Source organism: Typha angustifolia, chromosome 12 (assembly GCF_048772165.1).
Source record: "Typha angustifolia cultivar Huaian chromosome 12, ASM4877216v1, whole genome shotgun sequence".
Lineage (NCBI taxonomy): Eukaryota > Viridiplantae > Streptophyta > Magnoliopsida > Poales > Typhaceae > Typha > Typha angustifolia.
In genome coordinates this window covers 11267373-11294286 of record NC_133250.1, presented here as the reverse complement: position 1 = coordinate 11294286, position 26914 = coordinate 11267373, and the positions used below count along the sequence as shown (strand labels likewise).

The 26914-nt window shown below is 38.6% G+C and overlaps 5 protein-coding genes across 5 annotated transcripts; 2 read left to right on the top strand and 3 right to left on the bottom strand.

Annotated features, from left to right (window-relative positions):
- Positions 1 to 261: 261 nt before the first annotated feature.
- LOC140772480 (uncharacterized) lies at positions 262 to 7792 on the bottom strand. The gene is made up of 3 exons (XM_073114568.1): positions 7695 to 7792; positions 7506 to 7610; positions 262 to 761 (listed from the first exon to the last, which is right to left on the bottom strand). The coding sequence occupies exon 3, from the start codon at positions 636 to 638 to the stop codon at positions 420 to 422; it is 219 nt and encodes a 72-aa protein (XP_072970669.1). The 5' UTR covers positions 639 to 761; positions 7506 to 7610; positions 7695 to 7792; the 3' UTR covers positions 262 to 419.
- Positions 4100 to 6594, top strand: LOC140772209 (exocyst complex component EXO70A1-like). Its single transcript, XM_073114153.1, has one exon. It carries the CDS (start codon positions 4262 to 4264, stop codon positions 6278 to 6280), a length of 2019 nt encoding a protein of 672 aa, XP_072970254.1. The 5' UTR covers positions 4100 to 4261; the 3' UTR covers positions 6281 to 6594.
- Positions 7657 to 11070, top strand: LOC140772478 (putative disease resistance RPP13-like protein 1). The gene has a single exon (XM_073114566.1). It carries the CDS (start codon positions 7746 to 7748, stop codon positions 11067 to 11069), a length of 3324 nt encoding a protein of 1107 aa, XP_072970667.1. The 5' UTR covers positions 7657 to 7745; the 3' UTR covers position 11070.
- Positions 11071 to 11317: 247 nt separating this feature from the next.
- Positions 11318 to 17515, bottom strand: LOC140772479 (uncharacterized). Its single transcript, XM_073114567.1, has 10 exons — positions 17268 to 17515; positions 17108 to 17183; positions 16347 to 16386; positions 15757 to 15815; positions 15341 to 15378; positions 14814 to 14877; positions 13294 to 13347; positions 12384 to 12485; positions 11537 to 12302; positions 11318 to 11448 (listed from the first exon to the last, which is right to left on the bottom strand). Exons 1-9 carry the CDS (start codon positions 17462 to 17464, stop codon positions 12246 to 12248), a joined length of 687 nt encoding a protein of 228 aa, XP_072970668.1. The 5' UTR covers positions 17465 to 17515; the 3' UTR covers positions 11318 to 11448; positions 11537 to 12245.
- Positions 17516 to 19740: 2225 nt separating this feature from the next.
- LOC140771951 (uncharacterized) lies at positions 19741 to 26041 on the bottom strand. The gene is made up of 7 exons (XM_073113804.1): positions 25882 to 26041; positions 24377 to 24729; positions 23955 to 24079; positions 23118 to 23214; positions 21627 to 22001; positions 20531 to 20868; positions 19741 to 20153 (listed from the first exon to the last, which is right to left on the bottom strand). The coding sequence occupies exons 2-7, from the start codon at positions 24522 to 24524 to the stop codon at positions 19953 to 19955; spliced, it is 1284 nt and encodes a 427-aa protein (XP_072969905.1). The 5' UTR covers positions 24525 to 24729; positions 25882 to 26041; the 3' UTR covers positions 19741 to 19952.
- Between the last annotated feature and the right edge of the window lie 873 nt (positions 26042 to 26914).

Here is a 26914-nt window from a genome sequence, read left to right as displayed (position 1 = left end):
ACCTTTCCTTGTAGTTTCTGGAAGAAGCCAATAGCCCAAGAACGCGAAGGATCTTTTAAGGAGTTGATGGATTAGCGAGCTTATTCTACAATCACATGTAATTAATAACTCGATTGTATTATTCTTTACCCACATTTGCATTAGACTATTAGGCGAAACAATAATTTACTAACTCCCTTTTTTTTTTTTGGTTTGGGCATTCACAACTCACAAAAAACAAATATAAATTCATCATATATAATTAGTAAGACAAATCATGTATATGATTCCATCAACCACCAACAAACATTATTATCACCTTGAACAAATCAATATACTTTGATAAAAAGTGAAGGAAAAAAAAAAGAAAAAAGAGAAGCCCTGAAACATGAACATCTCTACTAAACTAAAAACAAAGGTAAATTCTGCTATATCTTGGATCAAGCAGCATGTACATGGATGCCAATGGCAACGATCAGGATGGTTAGTATACAGAAGAAGAGGATGCTATGGACCAAGATGGAGATACCACTAGTGCCCATGTTGCCAAACTCGATTACCCGTGTTCTCGCCGGCAGCTGAAAGAGAAGCCCTGGGGAGAGAAGGATGAAGAGGACCACAGCAACAATTATAGGGCCCCAATCGGTAGAAGAAGACATTCTTTCTCTTAGTCAGTTTGTATCGATCTCTTTCTTCTCTATCTTTCTCTCTGGCTTCACACGATCATGAGAAGAATGGCTTTCCCTTGATTTGCTGAGATAGAGTTTGTGGCAAGTTATAGCCTGCAGGACAAGGAGTTGATTGGTTTGGAGAGGGAAAGAATGCATGCCATGCTTCGAGACGAAGAAATAGAAGAGATGAAGGAAAGGAAGAGGTAATGTGAATGGCAGCTTTAGACTATGATGATGGGCTCTCTAATGAAGGGCTTTTTAACATTGTGAGGAAGGAGGAAGCAAAAGATCTGAAAAGGTGCGGGAGAAGCTTTAGCTTGATGTTTGTAATATAAGCTAAGTGTTTGAATTCCTTTTTCTCTCTCGATAAGTTAAATCGATGCCTTTCACCCGAGATTTTTTTTTTTCTTAAAAAGGGGAAGGACATCACTTTTATTTCTTCTTCTCCAGCAGCTATTCCTTGGCCGGAACGCGAAGAATCTCTCGTCAGACCTCGTCGTGTGGGGTCCCTCCCAATTCAATGCTTAGTTAATGTCTTTCTATAATGAGATTAGTAAACTTTTTTAGGTAATAGTTTAAATGGAGAGGAAGAAGAAAAAAAATTTACAAGAAAGCATGTGTAATGGTCACTTTTCTTTAAAAAATAAATAAATAAAAGAAGTAAAAAGAAATGAAGAGAAAAACCACCTCCCACTTACTTTCCTTTCTCTCGTGCACTCACTCGAGAAGGAGGGATTATAGTCAATAAGCCAAAAAATATATATTTAAACTCGAGATTGTAAACTAGTTCCAAGGACGAGGTTGGTCAAAACATTGGCGGCTCCCGAAAGTTGCTTCCAAGATACCTACTGCAGGAAATGAATTAAAAAAATAGCGAAGTTAGATCAAAAATCTGTCTCAATAGCTAGTAAAGTTTTTTTTTTTTACCATTCCTAAATTTCTTTCTCGTCGACCATCGACGGCGTTTTCTCCCGCCCCCTCCCCTAGCCTTAAGGCAGAGGGGATGAGTTTTTCCTCCACTGACTATGATCGACATTTCTTCCTCGAGCTTTTCTTCGTCGATCGTCACCGCATTTTCTTCCTCCCCCTTCTCTAGCATTTTGACTAGGCGGAGGGGATGAGTTATTTCCTCCATCGACACTTGAAGAGTTGAGCGTTCATCTTCCCCTTCATGTGGGTCTCCTTTGTTGATCTTCACTAGTCTCCGTCCTCCCTTCCCATGGCCATTTGGCTAGGAGGAGGGGAGTAGTTTTCTTTGTTTACCTCTTCCTCCTCTCTCTAGATCCATCTCCTTTCTCCTCATTTTTTTTCACTTTTCACCCAATGCCCTCCGTCGGTAGCCGACGCTTCCTTTATCCCCCTTCTATCCTTGTTCTCCTCTTTCTCTCCCTCTTTTGCTCTCGACTGGCCTTCACCGTGGCATCATCAATGCTACCCTCCTCCAGTGCCAAAGCTCGTCCGCAAGATCGCTCCCTCCTTCAACAGTTGGAGCCTCTAGTGGCCAACCCCTTCCGGCCTCACTGACCTCGACCTTTGTTGTAGTCATCACTAACACCACCGCTACTCTCTTATCTTCACCAATAGACGCCGCAACCTCTATTGCCGCCACCTTCGCCCTCCCCTCCCTTAGCTTGCTAAAGCCACTGCCTCTATTGTGGTTTTCTTGTCATCTGGTGGTCAAGGTGGTCTCTCTTTTGCCTAGTATTGATTTGTCTGTTGGGGTTTGTTTTTTTTTTTTTTTTTTGTGGTATAGTATTGCTTTTTTGTGGGTTCTCTATTGGTGAGAGATTGTTTTTGCACCGTTTGATATTCTAGCTTAGCAAGCATCATCTCTTTACTATTTTCTGTTGTAGTTCTTGTTGCTATTGTTGTAAATTTGCATTTCATGTCTACTATAGTGCTAATTATGTCGTAGGACGTTGAATCACCTCTGTATACGCTAGCCTTTAAGCTTCTTGATGCTTCTCTTTTTGGTGCTGCTGATCAAGTGGGGGACTTACTTTTAGGACTATTGTCTTATACCCTCCATTTCTTTGCAAGATAGTTTATATTATGCTTAATTTGATACCATATTTTTTATGGTCCAATCTATTTGTCAATTTTCTTTCTTGTATCAAGTTGTATTTGCTAAATAAATGAATCACAGTCTGTGAACTTTCTTTAAAAAAAAAGAAAAAAAAAAAGAAAAAAGAAGGCAGGCCTTGTGCTTTGTACCACAAATTGATCAGGTGAAAAACAATAAGAGAAACATACTAATGGCAGAATCATAAGGTCTTTGTACCACAAATTGATAAGAGCTTTATCGGAATGAAGATTACATTTACTATCGTCAAAGGCTAAAAAGACAGGCCTTCATCCTCAGGGATCATAGAAATTTGCCACTAAGTATAGAAATTAGTATATTATGATACAGAGGGAGAAAGAGTCAACCAGTTATTTCAGAGATAATTAAGAATAACAATAAATGATCTGCAAATGTCTTATAAACATTGATTATTAGTGTTTGGTGATTCTTAGTTTTTTTATTCTAGTTTAATATAAAATTTCTATATAAAAAAATATTATGTTTGTATGTGCTTCTGGGTCCTCATATTTTAGTTATTTGTTTAATATTCTAATTAACATATATCCTTTAGATAGAAAGTAATTAAATATTTTCACCTATTTTCCTAATGGTTTCTTAGATGGCAAATACTTCAATGCATCTTTAAAAATTATAATCTTAATCTAACGACTATAATAGCCAGTTTTTATACCCGGTAACGGTTCCAAAACCACATTAAAAAAAAAAGTATATTAGTTAAGAAGATTAACTACGTGTGTCTAACTTCCTAATTTTCTTGTTATACCTTTGAAGATCTTAACCATTAGATCTTCATCAAAGTGATTGATAAATAATTAATTTTATGGTACGGAAGAAGCGCTCTACACATTTTTTTTTCTTCCGTTAAGATTTTTCTCTTAAATATAATTTTGCCTTAATTATAGGAGATATTATTTACTATTAAATAGTTTAAATTTGATTATTTGGAGATAAACTTCAATTTAAATATAATTCTCTATATCTATCTATTAAAATTTAATTTAAATCAATCTTAAACTAATAGGGGATATATGTAAATAATTAAAAAGATAAAATATAATTAAATTTTTATCAAGTTAATTATAAAAGACATCAATACCCTTATTTTGATATATATACATTACTCTAAGTTAATAATATATATGTTTTTTACTTAATAAAATATTAAGATAATATAATTATTAAAAAATAATGTGTAAGATTATATATCTAAAAAAATTACCTGCTAAACAGATAATATCTTTCATTCCTATTATACCCTTAAAGATCTTAACTGTTAGATCTTTATCAAATTGATCGATAAAAAATTAATTATATTGTAAGAAGAAACCTGTCCCGAGGTCAACTTCTCTTGTTTGATAGGCAGGGGCTTGAGTTCCTAATGGCATTCCCCCAGAGGTAGGCTCGGCTATCTCCGATAAATTCCTCGTCACAGCTTGAGTCAGGGGGTTGCTTGCCTCGGTTCAACCACTACTCCTTTTTCAGAAGTAGAAAACTAGTACGCTTCCATTTCCACATATCAGATGAAATGCTTGGACCAATCGAGAAGGTGTTTAAGTCTCTCTTTTCTTCTCCCAATGAAAGTAGCAGAGAAGGTTCACGCGGCTCCTTCCGGACCAGCGGCCTCCGCGAAGTGCTTTCCGACGACATGGTGCGGGTGGAAGCCGCTGCGAGCATCATCTCAAGGTCGGTGGTCCCCTCCACCGATGTATCGTGGGAGTGGGAATCCTTCCCCTTGGCCGCCGCCAGGTTCCTCTCCAACGCCGACCTGGCCGAGTACCTTTCCGCCGTCGACGACCTCCTCTTAATCGTGCTCCAGACCAACAATTCCTTTACTGTAGGGGACTCTGATCTCCATGACCGGGTCAGGAGTGTCCTCTCCACAGCCATGCCTCGCCTCAAGTACGAGTTCGGCCACCTCATGATGTCGAATTCAACTCCTTTCGGGGCGGACGGCAGCCGCCTTGATAGCTATATCCAGAGGTTCACGGAGATCTCTCTAACTTCGGGCAGAAGTAATAATGCCTCCATCGTCTCCTCCTCCTCCTCCTTCTCCTCCTACACCTCGTCTTCCGGTGGCGTCCCCATCGTTGGCTTACAAGCTTGCCTCCACGTCAGTAGCGCCTGCATCTCCTTCCCCTCCAGCATAGCCTCTCTCTCTATCGGCTCCGTCGACAGCCTTGACGACATAACGGAAGCGCGGTGCGTGTTTAATCTCGAGGAAAGTGTTACCTCCTTCTTGCAGGATCACGACCCTAATCCCATCCTCCCTGAGGGCATCTCCAGCCTCAGAGAGATAGTAGACCGGATGGTTCGCGCCGGCTACCATTCAGAATTGTGCGAGCTATTTGTCGACCTCCGGCGTGGCATACTCAGGAGTCGCCTCGCCGTTCTTGGACTAGAAATGATAAACATCGAGGAAGCGCAGAGGGTGAAGTTCACTGCCGTGGACAAGAAGGTCATCCGGTGGATTCTTGCACTGAAGATCGTTGTCAGCGTGGTGCTATACGGGGAGAAGAGAGTTTGTCATCAGATATTCGAGGATTTCGACGAGCTCATAGATGAGCGCTTCGCAGAGGTGGCAATGGACTTTGTCATGGAGCTTCTCAGAATGGCGAAGAGTATCGCAACCTTGCAACGGTTTCCGGAGAAGTTGTTCCACATACTGGGCCTGTACGAAACGCTCCTGAATGTCAAACCCGACCTCCTTGCCCTCTTCTCCGGCACAGACAAGCAAACAATCAGCAGGGAAGCCGAATGGGTCTTCACCGTGCTGAGGAACTCAGTGAGGAGCATATTTGAAGAGCTTGGGAATCAGATCAAGAAATATCGTGCCTCCGCTAGGCAACTCCAGTGCGGCGAGATCCACAGGCTAACTCGATACCTAATAAACTACATGAGATTGTTGGTGCGTTATAGTACCTCTCTTAATTTCCTACTCCATGATGATCTTCTAGATGATCGAGAGAGGCTTCCCCGGAACAGGACCATGACCCCATTTGGCCGCTATGTGATCCTGTTGATCTCACATCTAAAAGTTAAGCTTGAGGAAGTATCTCGGGATGACGAACATCCAGAGCTGCAATGCTTGTTTATGATGAATAACATGTCGTACATTGTCCAGAAGGTCAAGAACTCCGGGTTGGAGGGACTAATGGGAGATGACTGGGTCCAGAGTCGACTGGGTGATATTGAGTGGTACATGGATAAATATCTCACCGATTCTTGGGAGAAGCTCTTGTCCTATTTCAACTTCGACGAAGGTCGACGACGAAAAGTTTCCAAGGTGGAATTGAAGAAAAGATTCAAGAGCTTTAATTTGGATTTCGAAAATATATGCATGATCCAAGCTGGTTGGAAGGTCCCTGACCCTCAGCTGCGAGAGAAGCTGAGGATGGCAGTATGCAACAAGGTCGTCCCTTCTTATAGATTATTTCTCAGGAGGATGGCAGTACATTTGGTGGCTATCCAAAAAGATGCAGCAAAGTATTCAAAGTTTAGTCCGGAGGATTTACAAGACCGTTTATCAGATCTTTTTGAAGGGTGAAGTGGTTGTTATGTAAGGGTGTCAAAATAAACAAACAGCTACGGATCGGCTTAACTAAAGCTTGGACTCAGACTCTAAAGCACGACTTTAGACTCAGCTCATTTCAAGTTAATTCCAGCTAAACTTATTTTAAGATCCGATTTAAATTTTGAGCAGAATTTAAATTAGAGTCAGCTCACTGAGGCTCAGCTTGATGGACTCGTTTACTTAAAAGAGAGGAGGAAAATGGAGGTGGATTCAGAATACATTTTTTTTGTCGTTTTGTAATCGGTGAAATAAAAAAAAAAACTCTCTCTCTTTCTCTTTGGCCATAATTAATGAGTTGTTTTGTTTGTTTTGGCACCTTTCTCTTCTAGACTTGATTGTAATTAATGTGTTGTTTTGTTTACTTTCTCTCTCCCCCTTTTTTTTCAACAAATTATCATCTATCTTTTTGTTGTTTTGCACCGTCGTGCATAAACATTTAATCACCATCTTTATAACCCTTAACATCAAATTTAGTGTTAGACTGCATAAGCTTATTAGATTTACATTTACAACTGGTTCAATAACCGATTCTAATTTGGTCTGATTTGAAACCGACTTTTTCGTCAATTGGGTAAGGCTGTAGGATTCTAATGGGCCTGGTCTGGTTCGGATGGAGGTTCGAATCGGTATTCAAACTCTTATTTCACCAAAAATGTTTTGATAATTTAATAAGTATAGTTATTTAATTCGTGATATGGTAATATTATGGTGCTGTAATAGTAATAATAGGGCGTTAGTTTGATATATTTTAAAATTTTCTAAGCAGCACTCACTAATACCTATAAGACTTCATATGTAATAGTTTTATCGTCACAATTATATAACTTTTATTTTAATTGTTCCTACTAATTTTTCTATTTTATTTTAATTCTAAAACATTCTTATGTCAAAGGGTATTCAAACTGTTTCTCAGCAAAAGTATTTTAATAATTTTAGAAGTATAATTACTTAACATATGATATAGTAATATTGGGATGCTATAATAATAATAATACAGTGTTAATTAGATATTGTTTGTAAAACGCGAGTTTTTTTAGGAAAAGCAATAAAATTGGTTTCGAACTATTAAAAATATATACTGTAGGAGTTTTTTCTGTACTTTGTGTCAAAAGGTAAGTGCTTTCATTACCCATTAGCAAACTAATCTTACGCAACATTATGACAAGGCAAAGTATGAAGAAATCCAAAAGATTCGTACCTTTATCGACTCACGGCAAGTCTTCATCCACCAAGAAGTTGACGCAATTACTATGCGCAGTTTCCGGGAAGCTCACCAAGAAGTTGACGCAAAACATGCATTGACCTGCCAAATGAAGGGGAAAAAAGAACAGAAAATAATAACCAAGAAAGAAAGCCTGAATCCACGTTTTTCATCTTCAATCCCTACCTCGGCGGAGCTCTCTTTTCACTTGTGATAGATCCCTGAATCTATTTCGTCATGGCGGAAGGGGTGATGGTGGTAGGGTGGTTCGTCTCTCCGATCATCAAAGAACTGATCGACAAGGCCAAATCTTACGTGGCTAGCCAATACAAATGGCTATCCGGCACCACCGTCCAGCTTGAGCTGCTGGCGAGAGCTCTGACTCAACTCCAAGCCACGGCTGGCGCAATTGAGAGGCGGGGGCCAAAAGACACTAACCAAGTCGAATGGCTAAACCAGCTTAAAGACGCAGTCCATAAGGCAGAGGACGTACTGGACGAGTTCGACTATCAGATTCTAGAATCCAGCTTAACCAGCGATCGAAAAGTCTATCGTATTCTCTCTTCCTCTCTCAAATTGAGCAAGCGACTAATTGGCAAGGGACTGGACAGCATCAATAATAGCTCGGAGAGACTGATTCAAGTGGTAGAATTAGAGACCGGAGGATCAAGTCGGCCGGCTGAGGACACATCCGACCGCATCACGAGCTCGGTACTGACCGAAGACAAGGTGTTTGGGCGTCAGAAGGAACGCGACGAGATATTACGGCGGCTGACCACTGAATCCGCCATCTGGCCTCAGTCCAGTGGTCAGTATGCTCCAGTTGTTGCGATTGTCGGTGATGGCGGAACAGGGAAGACTACACTTGCCCAGCTAATTTACAACGACTCAAGGGTCGAACGGCATTTTGGAGAGAGGATGTGGGTCTGTGTATCAGATAGGTTTGACAAGATCAAGCTCACAAAGGAAATTTTGCAGTCTGCAAACGATAAAATGCATGAGGGCGTCACAAACTTCAACGTCCTGCAGATGACCCTCAAAGCAAAAGTAATGTCAAGGAGATTCCTGCTTGTACTTGATGATGTTTGGATCGATAAGGAGAAAACGGACTGGGAGAACGGACAGAGATGGAGGGAGTTGCTGGCTCCTTTCCGACATGGAGAGCAGGGTAGCAAAATTCTCATGACAACTCGAATGAAAATTGTCGCAGAGATAATGAACGCCAGGGAACCGATATTCATGAAGGGGTTACAAAGTGATGACTGCTGGTGGTTGTTCAAGAAGTGCGCATTGGGTGATGAAAACACAGACGCATTTCCACAGCTGCAAGAAATTGGAAAGAAAATCGCAGCGAAGCTGAACGGCTCACCTTTGGCTGCCAAGGCTGTGGGAGGGCTGTTGAGATATAAGCGGAGCACAAGAGAGTGGAATGAAATTCTGGATCGAGAAAACTACAGCGACATCAACTCGACTCTGATTTTGAGTTATCAGTATCTTCCAGAACACCTGCAGCCTTGCTTTGCATATTGCAGCATATTTCCCAGGAACTGGAAGTTCAATCCAAAGAAGTTGGTTAAGATGTGGATGTCACAGGGTTTTATTATGCATGCAAATGGAATTGATAAGAGGGCAGAGGACATTGGTATGGAGTATTTTTATCATCTGTTGTCATGGTCATTTTTTCAAGTACTCAAGCAGGGAAATAGACCATTATATTTCATGCATGATCTAATGCATGATTTGGCACGAACAGTTTCCACCAATGAATGCATCAGAATTGAAAGCCCAATAACTAGAAGCATCCCACCAACAATTCGTCATTTATCTGTTACTAGCGATAGTCTGGCGCAGCTTACGAACCAGTGCAGATTGGAAAGATTGCGCACCTTGTTAATAATTAAAAGTTCATCATTCACCTTGGATCATCTTCAAGAGGATCTCTTTGCAGAGCTGAAGAGTATCCGGGCTCTGGATTTAACTGGCTGCAGCATAACAGCTCTGCCGGAAAATATAGGTCACTTGATGCATTTGCGCTACCTAGCTCTTTGTGACACTCTAAAAGAGCTGCCAAAATCATTGAGCAAGCTACTCCATCTGCAAGTATTAAATTTGCCCAAGAGATGCCAGCTCAATAAGATCCCTGAAGGCATGGGCCAACTTATCAGCCTGCGGCATCTTGACATAGATAGCAAGTACACTTCAATGATAGTAGATATTGGGAGACTGATCAACCTTCAGGGTTCTGTTGAATTTCATGTTAAAAGGGATGGGAGACAGAATTTAGAGCAATTGAAGAGTATGAATGATCTCCGTGAACAACTTAGCATTAAGAACCTAGACAATGTATTAAGCATGGAAGAAGCCTCTAAAGCTGAGTTGACTAAGAAACAATACGTTAAGGTGTTGAAATTGGAATGGAGTTCCGCCCGTAGAAGTCTCCTACCTGTTGTGGATGATGAAGTATTAGGAGGCCTCGAACCTCATCAAAACCTTAAAGAGCTTCACATCACCAGGTATCGAGGTGCCTCCTCACCAACTTGGCTGGATTCAAGACCGTTGTGTCAGCTGAAATCCATTTATCTCACAAACTGCAGGAAGTGGGAGGTACTTCCTCCTTTGGGACAGCTTGGCTTCCTCGAGGTTCTACACATCAAGGAGATGTATTTAGTAAGACAGATTGGGCATGAATTTTATGGTAGTAACACAGTGGCTTTTCCATCTCTAAAGGATTTACAACTTGATGACATGCCAAGATGCGTTGAGTGGTCTGGGGAAGCAAATGGAGACATCTTCCCTCGTCTCCAAAAGCTGAAGCTTTCAAACTGCCCGAATTTGACAAAAGTGCCTTTGATTCCTCCTACAGTCATGAGCATGACTTTACACCAGATAGGAGTGATTTCTCAGTTGAAATTATTCCATGTGACATCGTCACAGTTGATCACTTTTAGCTTGGATACTAGTGCTACTAATATCCTGCATGGATTGCTTCATCCAGAACACCTAAAGGCTATTGATGCGTTGAATATTAGGTGCTGTAAAGAACCTGTGATGGCTGAAGATATCCAAGTCCTCAATTCCCTCAAAAAGCTAAAAATATCACAATGTGCTATTACAGATGAACATCTCAGCAGGTGTCTGCTACACCTAGATTCTCTTTCCACACTGGAGATGGCAGATTGCCACAACATAACATCTCTTCTGTTGCCAAAGGAGGAGAGCAGCTCAAGAGCACTCCAGGAAGTGCATATTCAGGGTTGTCAAAAGCTTACCTCACTTGCTGCCATAAAGACCTTTATCTCTCTAAAGAGTTTGATCATTGAAAGATGCCCCAGACTCACATCTGCATCTCTCCCTGCTGATTTAAATAACCTCCCATCCCTCAAAACATTGAGCATATCGTACTGCCCTGAGTTACAGCTATTACCGGAGTATGGCCTGCCATCCTCGCTTGAATTACTTCTCTTGATTGGGTGCCATCCTGTACTAACTCAGCAGTTAAGCAAGAAGAAAGGCCCTGAGTGGGAAAAGATTGCTCGTGTCCCCAAAGTAGTAATTCGTTAACTGGAAGTTTCGCAAGGCATCTTCGTACTTCTGTATCTCCGCCAGTTTAGGACACATGCTGGTGCAGAGATAGCATGTCATTCAACTTCGAAGAAAATGGAACACGAACACCGCCATTTATGTGCTTAATGTGAGTTTGCCTTTTGTAGATCTCAGAGTTGTATGCTCATTGTTGCCTGATAGTTGATCTCATCTTTCCAGCAAATACTTGTCATCTGTTTCACTCACTTAAACTGTTTTTCTGATAATGAACCTTTACATGGCTTCTCTGCCGGAATTAACAGCTTATGACAATTTTGGATAGAGGCCCCATCTCCTGTCCCAGCAAGTAACAGAAGAATAGTTGCGCATCTTTGAACCATCTCAAGATAAATAAAATCTGCATAATGAAAAAAGATCAATAGTCATTTCTGATTCCACTGCGCATAATGAAAGGAATTGCTAGAAAGTATGTTCTCAATGCACACCTTGTTTTCTTGAAGACTGTTTGCTATTTTGCTTGCACAAGACATTGTAAGACATGCTGGTGTATATCACATCTTAGATCTTATTGAAAATGTTCTTGTTCTTCTCCTTTATCTAAATGGCAAGGATTCGAGCACAGAGTAGCATATGTAAATTGATTTCACATCATTTCAATTTTTAATAGAGATGTAACTAGGCTTAGTGTCTTGCATCTGTACAAGAAGGGTAGTGGAAAAAAGAGAACACAAAAAAGAGATATGATATCCACAGAGAAAATCAAGAAAAGATAGTTTAAATATGATAAGTGATTGATGCCACTAAAAATATGTAATTCTCAAAAGTTGAAAGCTACAAAACTACTACAATAAAGCCAGAAATATCAAAATTTGTTTACTCAGGATCCAGTCGGTGAGATACATCTAGAACATTCTTGAACTGTGTAAATCGTTGAAAGTTGAAACAATGATAGAAATTCAAGTTGCTAGGTTCCCTAACACTGCCGAAAACAATAAAGATGACTATGAATGAGATTGGCAATTTGGCATTGGATATGCATACTGCGTAGTTAAATTGAGTGCAAATTCATAACAAGCACATTCAAGAGGACGATATCCGGAGATGGCAACCCGAAGATATTGCAGATACAGTCAGAAATAACATTTATTTGACATTACCCAAGGAGGCCACAGATGCATGATCATCAAAATTCTTCTACAGCTCCTGAAACTTGATTGAAATCTGTATCATTTCTGGTTGGTGCTTTCTGACCTGCAAATTATACAGGATAAAGTAAATCAAGCTTTTAAACTTGAATCACAAATTTTAATAATCATCAGAATCATTTAGTACCTTAACACCAGCCATTGATAACAACTTGTGAGAGGCAACATAAGCAATGTCCGAATTGGCTAACCTTTTCTCTACAAAGTAGATGACTTCAGAAACACCTGACTGCAATAATAGATAGTCATGCTTGCTATAATACATTTTACAGCATATCTGGGGACATGAATTATGTTATATAGAAAAAGTGGAGATGCAATGTCATACCAGCTAAATGCAAAATCATGCTGAGTAAGCATACCACATGTCAACTCTGTTTCTTCTTAACCAAGATTTCAGTTACTACAGATGAAGTGGAAAATTTAATTTGTGTGCACTTCTAGGTAGCCCAAATTCACAGATGTTTGAGAAGTGGAAAAACTCAACATCACGTTAGACAAGCATCATCACAATTAGAGTAAGAACAGAAGAATTAAGAAAATGAAATTAACAATTCAACAAGTCATCAGTTTAACGCATTGTTCTGTCCTTGCACAGATTATAAAATAATTTGCAGATTGCTCCTCCCAAGTGCATGAGGTTCTTTTCAGACAAAAGGACCTGCAACTGTCTAGCACGACGCATTTCGAACTCCCAGTTCTGACACAGATTTTGGTTCTAACAGCTAAAGAATTATTCAAGACTTCCTTTCGAAAATAGTAAAGCAGAAAAAGGTCAGTTAACTCAATGAACTTGTAATTTGGATCTTCCTGTTGATCTGTATATTTAAATGCTTGGCACATCCATCTCTTTTGTTGTTTCATTCTTTTCTATAACAGGTTGCAGCCACCCATGCGCAGAATAGTCAGATAATCAAACTTGCTAGAAATGGATATTGGCAGAAACTCATGGAGAGCAAGGGTTTTCCTAAAAGTAATGTATCATAGCTTTAATCATGTGCACTGCATAAGATTAAACTTATTATGCAAGAACAAACCTGAATGATTATCTTGGCGCACTCGTTGCACGGGAACATTGTAACGTACAATTTCTGCAACACCACCAAATGATGAGCAATATTTTAAAGGCCTTCTAAAGGAATATCTTACATCTTTGTACTGAAAGAGTCATTAAACAGAACCATATAATGAGAATTTACTAAATATGAATGCTCAGTGAAGCTCTGTAAGTGATACTGCTATACAGGTTGATGCAAGAATTCCAGTTACAGGTATCATACAGATATATATGTTCTCTTAAATTATCCTTAATGGCATCACATTTGCTTTCCTTCACAAATTTGTAAGCCTCCATGCAGTAAAAAGATGCCCAAAGTCTAACAAGAAAGAATCAATACTATCTCCAAGCATGTGAAAGATTGCTATTGGAGAAGCACAATAAGTCCACATCCTGCCCCCATAATGGAATACTTACCTGGAACTGGCATACAGCACATTTTAAGCCCTACCCCTTGCCATCACAGAAACAATATACTTCATGTCACCAGCAAGACTAAGCACTCAGGAGTGCTTTGACGATGATAGACAGAAGAATGAGGCAAAGATAAGGTGCCATGATCACAAAAATTGAGAATGTCATTTTCTTCCCAACTTATGGCCATTAGGCTATTCAAATATACATGTGCTTATATATATATATATATATTATCAAAGGCTGGTAGACAAGCTTAGACAATTGTTTTCATTAGTGTGGGTTAGTAAAATTCACATAAAAAACCCAAAAGTTCCTGTTCAATAGGAAATTACCTCATCTCATGAACCTCTTGTACTCTTGCAACTAACCATCCGTACCTCTTCATCTCTGATGATTTATAACTAGTTTAACCCACAATTCTTAGTTATATCACGATCAAGGGATGAAGAGAACTTCCTTAATAACTTAACAAAAATAATAATTGCGATCTTCGACTGTCTATGTGCTACATAGATTATTCATTACATTGAACAATACAAGGGATCTTTCTAAATTTTTTGGAATTATTGATCTGAATTTTGTAAAATGGATCATTTCCATGAAAAATTCTTTTATTTATTACCATAAAGCATAAATTATGTAGCATCTCAACTCAGAGGCTTCTTCATTCATTTGAATTTCAATACAAGATGTGACAGCTCTAATGTCTACTGTTACAGTCAATCATCAAAATAATTTGTAATACTAGACACATTCGGACAACAGTAATTTTAATATCTAAATTCAAATCTGAAACATTGGCCTGATTAATAATTGTGTTAAATGAATCAACCAAACCAAATTGTTTTAATTGAGTCCAAAGAGCCTCAATGTGATTCAACTGAGCATTGAATCACATATCACGAAAATAGAGAAAGGTCGGCAAGGGCCTTCTGGTCAAGCCTTCCTAGAACTTGTTGAGTTCCAGTTAGGAGTTGCCAGCTTTGTCCAGACAATTTCTGATCATTTTACTATGCAAAGATATGAACAATGCATAAGCTAAAATTAAATCCCAACTAGAAGAGAGATTAGTAGATTACTGACCTGTCCAGCAGCAGATGCATGGTTAGTGTTGAGAATAGCATTAACTTCAGCATGAACAACGTAGCTGCCAGAGATGCGAAACAATGGTTCAATAATCAGAACCAAATCCCAGAATTTCAAATGTAAATCACAGATTTATTGTTTTATCATGTAGAATAGGCATGATTATTGTTTGTTTTCCTCTATTCAAAATCACAAATCACAGATTGGCGCCTTGACAAACTTTGCATAGTTTCAAACAAAAGGATATGGAGCAGTGACTGACGAGAGCTTGAGCTTGAACTCAAATTTACATAATTCCCAGAAAAATCCTATGACTCAATCAAGTTCAAGTCAGTTGCAAATGGCCAAGTACAATCTTGATTACCAGGCACCAGATCTACTTTACCCTAAAGCTTGATAATATAAGGCTTAATAAAGCTCCTGCTTCAATTACACCTCTGCAAGGACTGCATGCCATACTAACAAAGGAAAAAAACAACAACTGTAATTAACTTGTAAACTTTATACAAAATTCAGAAACTTACGGATATTTTGTCTCCAGCAGATCTCCTGCCGCAGATTTCTACAATAAGTAGAACAGAATTATACAAAAAAGGAAAAAAAATTAATTTGATCCTTAAAAATAGAATTGTGGACATAAAGAGCTCCAGATAAAATGGCATATAAGATTTTGATAGAACAAATGATTAAATGAACAAAATACCAACTACTGGAGGTCCGAGAATAGCACTAACTACACTATCATAGTATCTAGAAAGTTTACAATGTAAAAGCTATGATGAATAGGTAAAGAACCAACTATGATGAATAGCACTACCATATTAGCTACGAAGAATAGCACTAACTACACTATCATATTAACTAGAAAGTTTACAGTGTAAAAGCTATGATGAATAGGTACAGAAAAAGTTGGATTATCTTGAAAGAGAAAATAGCCAACCTTTGCCCAAGGAAGCTTGTCATCAGAACAACCTCTTGGAAATCCATTGTAACCAATTCCTGACCATTGAAATGATAGAATTAGATATCAGTGAATATTAAGTATTAAAAGGTATTTGGAAGATCATCCTAAATTCTGGCGAAGTTAGGAGTTGTTGTGATAGTGGAGTTAAGAAACAATAAGATTTTCTAGGGGACAGAAAAACATGTTAAGCCAATGTGGAGAAGCTTCGATGCAGACTAGAAGAATAGAGACTTCCAAGAAATTGACCTTTAGATTATGTATAAATGAGTAACTTTTCTGTTTGGGCCTAACTAAAATTAATTCTGTAAATAAACTACTAAGAAGGCAACTAACAGAGATTTTTATGCAAATCAGACATAATATGCAGCAATATACTATGAATTCTGTAATAAGTATACCAAGTAACGCAAAAATTTGTCATGGTTGTCTAACAAAAATCTTTTGGACATCTCAACTTATTATCAATCTAACTAAATGAGTATAAATGTGAACCTGAAAATTTAAGTATAAAAAAAGATAATCTTAGCATAATATTTCTCAAAAAAGCAATAGATCTGTATCCTCACCAAGGATTATTCCATTTTGACTGACCAGGCATGCACCTACCTGCAATGAATAAATCATCATATGAATTTAGTAGCAATAGTTGATAAGGTGTCTAACCAAATGCAATAAGTATCAAGAGTAGCAGGCATTATTCTCAAACTAGTTAGTGCCAATATGAATGTCATGAGATCAATAAGAAATTAATGAAACTGAACAAGAAGATACCATGAGAAATAAGTCATCATGACTTTCTTTAAACATATGAACCACAAGCAGAAATCACTTAAAAGTAATTATATTTTAGAAGCATTGTCATCTGTTAGCAATTTCACAAGCTTAATAATGATAATTTCTTCATCATGTAGCTGTTGATTATAACGATACAGAAAGTTGAGATAATGCACATTTCGTATGTCATTGTATAAAGTATATTATGTTCCGGTAGAATAATAATAATGCTGGAGGGTCTCATACTAACAAGTAAAATTGACTATTTAGGTGGCATGCTCTAGTGTTGTTCCATAGGATTTCGAACTGTGTAAGTAATCAAAACTGTGGCTTCCACATTAAAACGGATTTGACTAGGATTACTAGTTGGATTAAGGCCTTATTCTTGTCAACTATAATTTCCATCAGATCTCCCAAATAAAAGAACCAGATAGTGGACCAAGAGCAAAAATTACTGAAATAATAAATGACAAATCATATGCTGGATAAGTTTTATTCAATTCTAGTCACAAGATGACTAGTTCGGTAGTAAGAGATGGCATTTATCTCGTACCTGCCTGTTAGGATCCTTAGACCGCTTAGCCGAGAGGAAAGCGATCGCCATGAAGTAATCATCCCACGAAAGGTACCTGAAAACCGATAGAAGATTACGAGTCAAACAGAAAAAGAACCGAAATGGGAGGTAAAAGAAGTAGGTTAAGTGTTATATAAACCCTTCGCGTTTGGATGGATCGAAGGGGCTCTGAGAAGGCGAGGTATCGAGGGAACCATCGGAAGAAGGAGAAGAAGAAGAAGAAGAAGGCGAGGGTTTGTTGCGTCTCGACGAACAGACGAATCGGATGGCGATCGCGGAGGCGACGGCTCCAATGGCGGCGGAGATGGAGACGAGGGCGAGATCTCTCGAGCTCATGGCGGGGTTCGCAGTGGTCGGGAATCGAGGGCTTCTACTAAGCCGCGGGAAATAGAATTAATTCGATTAGGCCCCGCTTCCAGGGACTTCTTCTATTTCATTCGGAAATAAATTCAAACCAGTCCCTGATCTTTTTAAGTTTCTAGAATTAGCCCTTACGGTTCAACTTTATAAAAAGATCCATGTTGTTTGAAATTTTAGATTCCTCTATGGTTTAAAATATTTGTTAGGTGTGACCTTCGTAGGTTTCTACCTTTTATAATACTCTATCGAGGGCAATCATCGACAAGAATAAATAGTATACAAAGACTGTGATCATAAAAAATCTGACCTTGAATCATCATATTTCATTACACGTACTCTCTAAAATCCATTCAAAATCATTGAAATGAAATGAAACCTCTAGTTCTTATTAGGCTTGAAAGGAGTGCTAAATCAAAACTTGTCTCAGCAACCACTTCACTGTTCACTCTACGAAAAGAGCTGACAAATTCCTCTCTACGTTCCTCCGGGTAAGCCTCAAATAACGTCAAATAGCCGCCAAATCTACTGAGAAATAATTTATAAGCAGGAACGACCTTGCTCGATACTGCCATCCTCAGCTTCTCTTGTAGCCGGGGTCTGGAACTTTTGGTCTACGTTGGTGTTGTTTAGCTTATATCAAGAGTATCAAGTTTAATGTGTTTGGGCGTTCGAATGTTAATGCCTGAAAAGGATTTATACTCTCCCCACAGGCGTGAAACTCCCACCTACGTTCCATAATTGCATTTTGTGAGCGTTTCCTATTTAGTATTAATATTAATTTTGCTAATATTTAATTTATCTTAATTTATTATTATTCTATTTAAATTTGTTTGTAAGTTATTGAAGATTGTTTTCAATATCTTTCACTCATTTGGCATTTAGCATATCAGAAATGTCTCTCCACAGTACAAATTAAAGCTATTGAATCTTTTCCTTAAACTCCACCTTGGAAACTTTATTTATGAGTCCTCGACCTTCGTCGTGATTGGACGAGCTAATCCTAGGAAACGGTGCGATAGATATCAATGTACTGTTCGATTTTATCCGGTCGAATTTGGACCCGGTCATCTCCCATTGGTCCTCTCAACTCCGAGTTCTTGACCTTCTGGAACTATGTACGATACGTTATCCGTCATAAATAAGCACTGCAGACCTGGATGCTCGTAAAGTTCAGATTTTTCGTCGAGTTCAGCTTCTAGATGGGAGATCAAGACGATGACGTGACGGCCAAATGGGGTCACGGTGACCCTCTCTCGAGTCTCGATCATCTAGATGGCGTCATGGAGGAGGAAATTAAGAGGTGCCGGATTGGCTTGTGGATCTCGCCGAACTCGAGAAGCTCACTGGAGAGTGGAGGCATCCTTGATAAGATTCTCCCGAGCTGTTCGAGTATGCCCCTCACTGAGCTCCTTAGCACGGCGAAGATCCAGTCGTCGGCCTCGCGGCGCCGGAGAAGAGAGCAAGGAGGCCGGGCCTGACGTTCACGAGTGTCTCGTACATGCCCAGAATGTGGAAGAGCTTCTCCGGCAGCTGTTGCAAGCTAGGTGGCGATCCGCTTCGCCGATCGAAGCAGCTCCATAACGAAGTCCATGGTCACCTCCGCGATGAGCTCGTCGAAATCCGCGAATATCTGACGGCAGACCTTCTTCTCCCCGAAGAGCACGAGCACCAAGCTGACGGCGACCTTGAGTGCAATAATCCAACGTATGTGATCGTGCATGAGGGAGGTGACGCCTTCTTCGAGATTTAAACACGTAGCGGCCCTCGTCGTGCCATTTTTCCAATTCGCGACACAATCATAATTCATAAACACCCACCAACTAATTGATCTAGGGGCGGGGAAACTGTTAGGCCGGATAGCTTTGCCAAACTTTAATCCGTTGGATCAACCATCATATCAGATTGGCATTAATAGCACCCAATCTTGCTGCTTTGATATTGTTGCTTGAAATCTAGCTTGATGACGGTCTTTAGGGGTGGCAGTACTCCAGTGTCGTAATTTTCTTCGGCCGGTCGTGATCACATGTCGAATGATTTTGAGTTGAATAATTTGCATGTATCTGTAACTCGTGATTTCCGCTACTAGGCCTTCAGTGATTTCCACCTAATCCGGGCAAATGATAGTTACCCGACACAAAATGAAATGGGGGAGACGCGGCTTTGTATTTTATTTCATGATAAAAGATTTCCTGAGAAAGTGAAAGAGCCGAGTTGATCACAACAAGACCGTAACAAAAGTTTACTACTGTATCTGCAACTCAAAATTTTGGCATTTCTATTGAATAAATTCGGATTAGTGCTTACAAGAGATTCCCACTACTCGCACTAAGATAAAATAAACATACCAAATGGTACAGGAGTTCAAACAAGCAGCAGAAAAATAGTAGAAGCGAGGGAAGCCAAACATGGGGAAGAAAATTTCTATATAGCAGTGGCCATCTAGAACTACCTGAAGAATGGCACTTCAAGTTCCAAAGTCAATTGAAAGACAAGCTGCAGATGCTACCTTCTCGCGGAGATTGAATTTTCTTGCTATCAGTGGCCGAACATCTTCCACACCAACCAAGCTTTCCAAGAACGGTAGCAATGAAAGCAATTCCCGATCATTACGGTCATCAAACCAGCTTTCAATTGGAACACCATTGTCTAGCTGGAATCCAAATGCCTGAAACAGAGACGAATATCAATAAATCAATTTCTTTCACGTCAATCCAACAACAAGCATCATGGGTAATATCCAAATGAAAGTGATGAAATTCCACATACAAGTATAACCCAGTTAACAAATCTGGCATACAGAACTTAGAAGCCACAAATACATATACATGAACTTATGCCCTTAAAAACACAAACTTATGGCTTTTTTGTTTTCATTATAGAACTTTGACAAATTTAGAGTGATCATAAAGATCTGAAACTGCTGACTAATATAGACTTTCTTTTAGTAAATCCTCAAAGAAAATGAAATTTTAGTAGGCAGATAGGAAAGAGAACATAGAAGACAACATTCTTGCAGAAGTCCACTAGATAAGATAATATTACCTGAGGGGAATTGTCGACGATGATAACTCGAGCCAAATCACGGCCAAGAACCGATAAATCCTTTAAGTAATTACCCTCCACATAGACGCAAGACTCACGGTAAACACGGTGACGCAATAACTTTCTTTTTGGATCAAGAATGTTAAGAAGCTGCTCTGCATAAATACTTTGACTAGCTGTGAAAATAATCGTCTCAAATAGACTGGCAACCCTATCCAAGAAGTCCTTGAGATAAGGACGACACTTTACATAGATTCTATGCTCTTTAAGATTAAAATTAACTGGAAATGTAAAATCGGCATCTTCACATGGCTCCAGGGTGGAATGCACTAATGTCTCTGCCATTATAACATAGTTAAAAGATAAGCTTAAATATTAAGAGAATTCAAAGGCAAAAAATTGAAGTCTAGACTAAGTTACACGGCTATACAAAACAAAATTGAGTACAAACTGAAAGCATAAAATATTAAAATGTGTCAAATAATGGTTCCAAATGTCTAAAATCCTATCATACTGCTCAATTATGTAAAAGTTAAAAAGAAGAAGAAGCACAGATGCTAAATTCAGATTTAAATTGTATCCCCAATCATTATTGGATAATCCTCAACATTTCAATAAATCAACATGGAGGAAATAAACTGCATCAACATGTGATGCGCCCTAGAATTTTGGTATGCAGTGATGCAGCCATTTCTAGTCTACTTGCAAAGGAGATTGCCAGCACATGCTAATTCTGTCAATTAGCATATAGCATGCCAAAAAAGTAAGGATATGTCAATCTATTATCAGGACAATTCCAAGCTAATGAAAGAAACTATCTCATAATTTTCTTACAATAAACAGAGGAAAAATCCTATTGGAACACTAGAAAATTAGACAATAGTACTTATAGAACTTACCCAGTTTTAAGCTAGAAAAAAAATAAAAGGATGCTACACATAAATTCAAAATATATTGATCAAACTTGTCAAAAAACACAACATAATTTGATATTGAAACATGTAAGTAATTGGATATTATTCAATCACCATATTGCAAATTCAATATAATTTATAAGATTGCAGCATTATCCACTAAAAGTATAAATGTATTATACCATCCAAATCCAGGACAAGGGTAGTTGAAGGGCAACTCCGTGTTTGCTTTGGAAGAAGCATGGGCCGGAATTTTGGAACCACAACTGACAAGTCTGGTAAATCCTTTATGAACATGTACGGGTCAAAATCATCTAAGTCATCAGTTTCATCAGGCTCTACACAACCATCTGTTGACATTGAGTCTTGACTTTGCTCATCAATGCACTCCAACTTAGAATGCTGCATCGCAAGATATATAGCTGATACCTCAGAAGAGAGGTTTCCCAAGGCACTAAAGTCATCCTCAAATGATGAGTTTACATGATTTGCTTCTTCAGCTATGAAATCATGATGATCTATTTGGTCTCTATCCTTGAACTGGTCCATGAAGTCAACTGCAAAAAGATGAAAGTAGAGATAAGATATCAAACAATTAAGCAAAAGAAGCATTGATTAAATTTAAAAACTTGAAAGCCGGATGGATTAGTGAATTATAGAGGAGGAAAAGCTTTTGCAAGTTTCTCGCATTCGCCTTGTAAATTACTTCCATCAAGAGCCAACACCATACTAAAAATGAATACAGCACCATTGATGAGTAAGCATACCATTGTCATTTGGTAAGCAAATCACCGCTAGCTGCAGATTTCAGGTATAATAATGAATTCAACACTTCAGGATAATGGAAAAAAAAATTACATACATCTAGTCTCAAGGCTCAGATATCATTTCCCTAAACACTTTGATCAATCATCTGGTACTTTTTTAATGACAATCCAGCATCCACAATGCATCAGAATTAAAGTGAGATTATGATACCAGGGATAGGAAAGGTGTGCTGCTACTTCAATTTGCTAATTTTATCTTACTGTGTGGTTCTTGTAACTTTTGACATTGCCGATTTTTTTTTTTAAATTTGACTCAGCAGTAAAAATGTCTGCAGAATACTCGCTCCATACTTCACAACTTAACGCCAAGTCCCAGAATTGTAAGGTGATGGTTAAAATAACAAGTACAGCTGGAGATTCATGAAATTGTAAAAAAGGAAAGGACTAATGGGCCACTAAATAAAGAAAGAATTAAAATTTTGTCAGAAACGAAGTTTCAAAGTTTTCCGTGTATCAAATACAACAAACAACATTCACCATACCAAGACTTCTAAATTCACATCTTCTGATTTTTCACCCAAAGTTCATGGTTAGTCTTATTATTTACGCTTTCCATATCTAAACTAATAGCTTTAAGGCTCACATACATCCTTTTCAGTTTTGTACACTATAAAGAACCACAAGGCGACTATGACCATATTTAGCAGGACAAAAGACATTGTCATAACAGAAATAGGCCTAAAAGTCTCAAAAAATTTCACACCGAGTGAAATGGTCATGTATGGCTATGCAAAGTGTATAAAAACATAATCCACTTACATTGGTAAACATTACTGACTATAAAGATGTTATCATCATAAAGCAATAAATTTTCAACTTTTTAATCCATTATTCAACATTCATTACCATTGCCAGAAATGTCACCATCATCTTCCTTAGTATAATGAAAGGCAGGTGAAAATATGGATCCACGTGCACATTCCATTGCATTGTCATCAGATTTCTGCCACAGATTCAATTAGGAGTAAGAAAATTAAACTCTGCACATACTCAGAAAATATATACATTCAAGCATGAAATTCTGTGACAAAAACAAGTGTCCTAAAATTATTGGCCCACTAGTTCTATTACAAACAGCAAAACAGATAATTGAAGATAGTATCCTGCCAAAGGCAGCTAACCAATTAGCAGCTCTCAAAGTTTCTCTATTATTTGGGTAGAGTTGATTCCACCTGGGCTCTTAGAATATCTATATAGAAAACGTCCTTGTTACCTGTTGGGATACCTGAGGCTTTTGTGTTTCTTCTTTTCTGAGGTAATAAATTTTACCGATTTTTTACCAAAAAAAAAAAACAGACAGTATCCTAAAACATCTCATTTTTTAAAAAGTCAAAACTTTAGTTAAATTGTATCACAAAATGTAAAAGACTGGAACATTTAATCAGTAGAATATCCATATAAGGAGCTGAGCATCAGCAATTGCTATCGCAAAATAGTGTTGTCAATTTACCTGGGATAAAAGGAACAAAATAATGGTTTTACAGCAACAGGGAAGTGGATTATAAGGGAAAACCCAACAGACTTAAACGAATATAAAAAATAAAGTTACCAATCTGTGGCATTATTTAGGTTCTAAGAGAATCCCCAACAAAACCTTGATATTGAGATATGATAAGCAAAACAAAAGTGCACCAACATCAGGAAAATGTTGTTCTTTTAAATAAAAAGAAAGCGGTATTCAACCTTAGGTTCAAGGGAAGCCTCGTTTGTCACAAGAATACCTTCACTCTCACATTCTGCTACAACACTTCCAGACATCAGGTTCCTTCCTGCATCTTGCGATCCATTTTTCTTTTTAAGGCCTATTGCTGCACGTCACATGGAGATTTATATTTACCACCAAATGTCATGAAATTACAAACCAATGTCAAGAGTAGAAACTCTAGAAGTGTCATCAACCCCATGCAATGATGCCAGACTGAACAGATATAACTAAACAAATCAGGGAAAGAAACAAAACCTGCAACACTGTAGCATAAGGCTTAAAATTTGGTTTTGGATGTGGACACAGTTGCATTCTAATGTATGTGGGCCTCTTTCAAATGGAGCTAAGTAATCTCTTTTAGATCATTACGATATTAAATGAGATAGAGAGAAGCACTGACCAGATTTCTGCTTCTTGGCAGAAGATGTAATCAGATCTGTAACTTTCTTTTCAGCTGCTGCAGTCACCTTTTTAGGTTGTCTACAAGTTCTAGGATTAGCATGCTCTCTAGATGCATTTCTTGCTTGGGTCTTTTTCCTTGTTTGCATTGTTGAATTAAGGAGAATATCTCAGCATTCACGACTTATGATCTACCGCTAAAGTAGAGGGATGCTATAAATAGAAGAAACCATGTGTGCTATCAAACCACTCCCAGTTGCTACAGTCTTAAAAATGTCAGCTGAAATCAAGCCTGTCAGCAGACTTCACAAAACAGCTCAATGGAGAGACCTCATCTTGCTTGCTGGGAGAGAACTGACAACAATACAAAGAAAACATCAGCATTCTGAAAATCATGGCCCATATGTTGATGAGTTGTTCTTCAATATATTACTTGCTCAGCCCGACAAATCTATAGGAAAACTTAAAAAGAAAAAAAATTAAAGATATATCAAGTAAACTTGCCAAAATGAGATGAACTTATACTGAGTGGTGTCAATGCAATCTATATTATCCCATGCCAGTCAATAGAGGTTAAGCGCACCTGCCACCCATTCTAGGCAAAGGGTCTCTAAGTCTCAAACTTAAGCAAGAGCTGGGGAAGGAAAGAGAAGGAGATGAGGAGGTTTTGTTGTTGATTGGCCCCCAAATTGTCAAATCAGAAGAAAGATTTTGAACTTAAAAGTTAAAATTGGAGGAAAATTTCCCATAAATCAGCTTAATAGATTCAAAATATATTTAAAGAAAAAATCTGTCCAATTTCTGATCATCTGATGAAAGACAACGTATATCTAGACTAGGGTGGTTGGTAGCAAAGCATTTCCATAAATTTCTGCTCAAACTTTAGGAATAATTGGGGGAAATAAATTTCCCCCATTTTCTCCATTTTTGCTAGTTTTCTGCAGGTGGTGTTAAGTTAAGGTCAACATAGATTTTAGTTTCCTACACCATAAATGTAAAATACTGCTCCAATGTAGAGTCTGAAATTGCCCCTCTTAATAATGGTACCTGTTATCAGGCACGCATGCATGATGACTAGCCTTACTAAATCGAACAAACTCATATATCTTCTCAACGTTTCTGTTCCTCAATCTTCTAAACCATGTAAATAGCAACAACAAGAACATTCGCTCAGAATGCTATTGCCTTATAGAACAACTTAAATCTCTCAGAAGCTATCTAGCTCTCTTCTCAACCCAAATTAATCCATTTCTTGACTTGCAATCTCACTCTACACATCTAAAATCTATATCAGAGTCCCCTACAGTTATTATCACCACTTGCATAAATTCCAGAAACTTAGTTCTCAAGATACACCGAACCTCCAGAAACGGATCAAACCATGCAGAACAATTAAAATCAACTCAAATAAGTTAAAACCTATCATCTAGCTATAAGACCATCAAACTTTTCGAAAAACCCTAACACTCGATAAACGTACGATAAATGGGCAAAAAAAAACCGAACCTGGAAGGCATCCGAAAGCAACGTAAGTAGTACTCGAGGTGGAATCGGAGACGAGAAACCCAAAACCCCAAGCCTTCAAGAGAGACAATGAGGCATTTAGGGTTTCCTTCCTCCCGCAGCGGAGGAGACCGAGGAGAGAGACGAGAGAGATAAAACCAATAGGCGGACACCGTTGGGTTGGTAGTCTTAAATAGAGATCGGTCGCACCACAACGCGCTCGTGACGAACCGGAGTCAGCCGCGTGGACTTTGCTAGTCTCGGAAATCGATATACACGATTCCGTCCGAATTGCTCGGATTACAAAGTCCTGGTGTAACGCTCTGGAACCCGTCGGACTGTGATGCTGTACCTGAGGGCTGGAGCTAATCGATGTAAACTAAAAATGGGTGGCAACTCGTGGAAATTTTGAAATGACAGGGGTTAATTTGGCAAAACGTCTGAAATTGGATTTGAATTTGAGGTGTGGCAGGCCGCAGTGTTGGGAAAATGGGGTGGAGGGAGATACCGGGTCGGGTTTGGGCCGAATTATTCCGATCCCAATCCGAAAAATATTCTTCTAATATAAATTCACATGTTCTCAATATAAGTGGGGCTGACGTGGCAAAGGAATCGCCTTGTGCTGCCGTTGAGCAGCAATTATTATTATTATTTTTATAAAAATCAATAAATATCAAATATTCATTAAGAACCCAAGTTACTGACTAATACATAAGTTGGATAAATTCATATCTTAGAAATGCATTTTCAAACGGCAAGATCGGCCATATTATGTGGTCATATTAGTTTAGACTATAGGAATGTGAATTTAATACTTATGAAAGTTCAGGAGGTGAGCATAACCGTACTGGAGTAATTTATAATTTATTCATACAAAAAAATTAAGAGAAAGAATGAAAAGAAGGGGGAGAAATCTAAGAATATATGAAATAATATATATATTTTTAATAAACTTTGGGCCGGGTTGAGCTATTTTGGGTGGGCGGCCTAGATGTGCATCCCTAAGTGCCAGGTTTCTAAGCGGGTCGGGTTAGAA

Coding starts and splice junctions, on each gene's coding strand:
- LOC140772480 (XM_073114568.1), bottom strand. CDS start 638: ATGTCTTCTTCTACCGATTGGGGCCCTATAATTGTTGCTGTGGTCCTC.
- LOC140771951 (XM_073113804.1), bottom strand. CDS start 24,524: ATGCAAACAAGGAAAAAGACCCAAGCAAGAAATGCATCTAGAGAGCAT. Junction 24,080..24,376: donor TGCCAAGAAGCAGAAATCTG/GTCAGTGCTTCT, acceptor TGTGACGTGCAG/CAATAGGCCTTAAAAAGAAA. Junction 22,002..23,117: donor TGGTGACATTTCTGGCAATG/GTAATGAATGTT, acceptor ATCTTTTTGCAG/TTGACTTCATGGACCAGTTC.
- LOC140772478 (XM_073114566.1), top strand. CDS start 7,746: ATGGCGGAAGGGGTGATGGTGGTAGGGTGGTTCGTCTCTCCGATCATC.
- LOC140772209 (XM_073114153.1), top strand. CDS start 4,262: ATGCTTGGACCAATCGAGAAGGTGTTTAAGTCTCTCTTTTCTTCTCCC.
- LOC140772479 (XM_073114567.1), bottom strand. CDS start 17,464: ATGAGCTCGAGAGATCTCGCCCTCGTCTCCATCTCCGCCGCCATTGGA. Junction 15,379..15,756: donor ACAAGCTTCCTTGGGCAAAG/GTTGGCTATTTT, acceptor TACTTATTGTAG/AAATCTGCGGCAGGAGATCT. Junction 12,486..13,293: donor GCGCCAAGATAATCATTCAG/GTTTGTTCTTGC, acceptor CTATTATTGCAG/TCAGGTGTTTCTGAAGTCAT.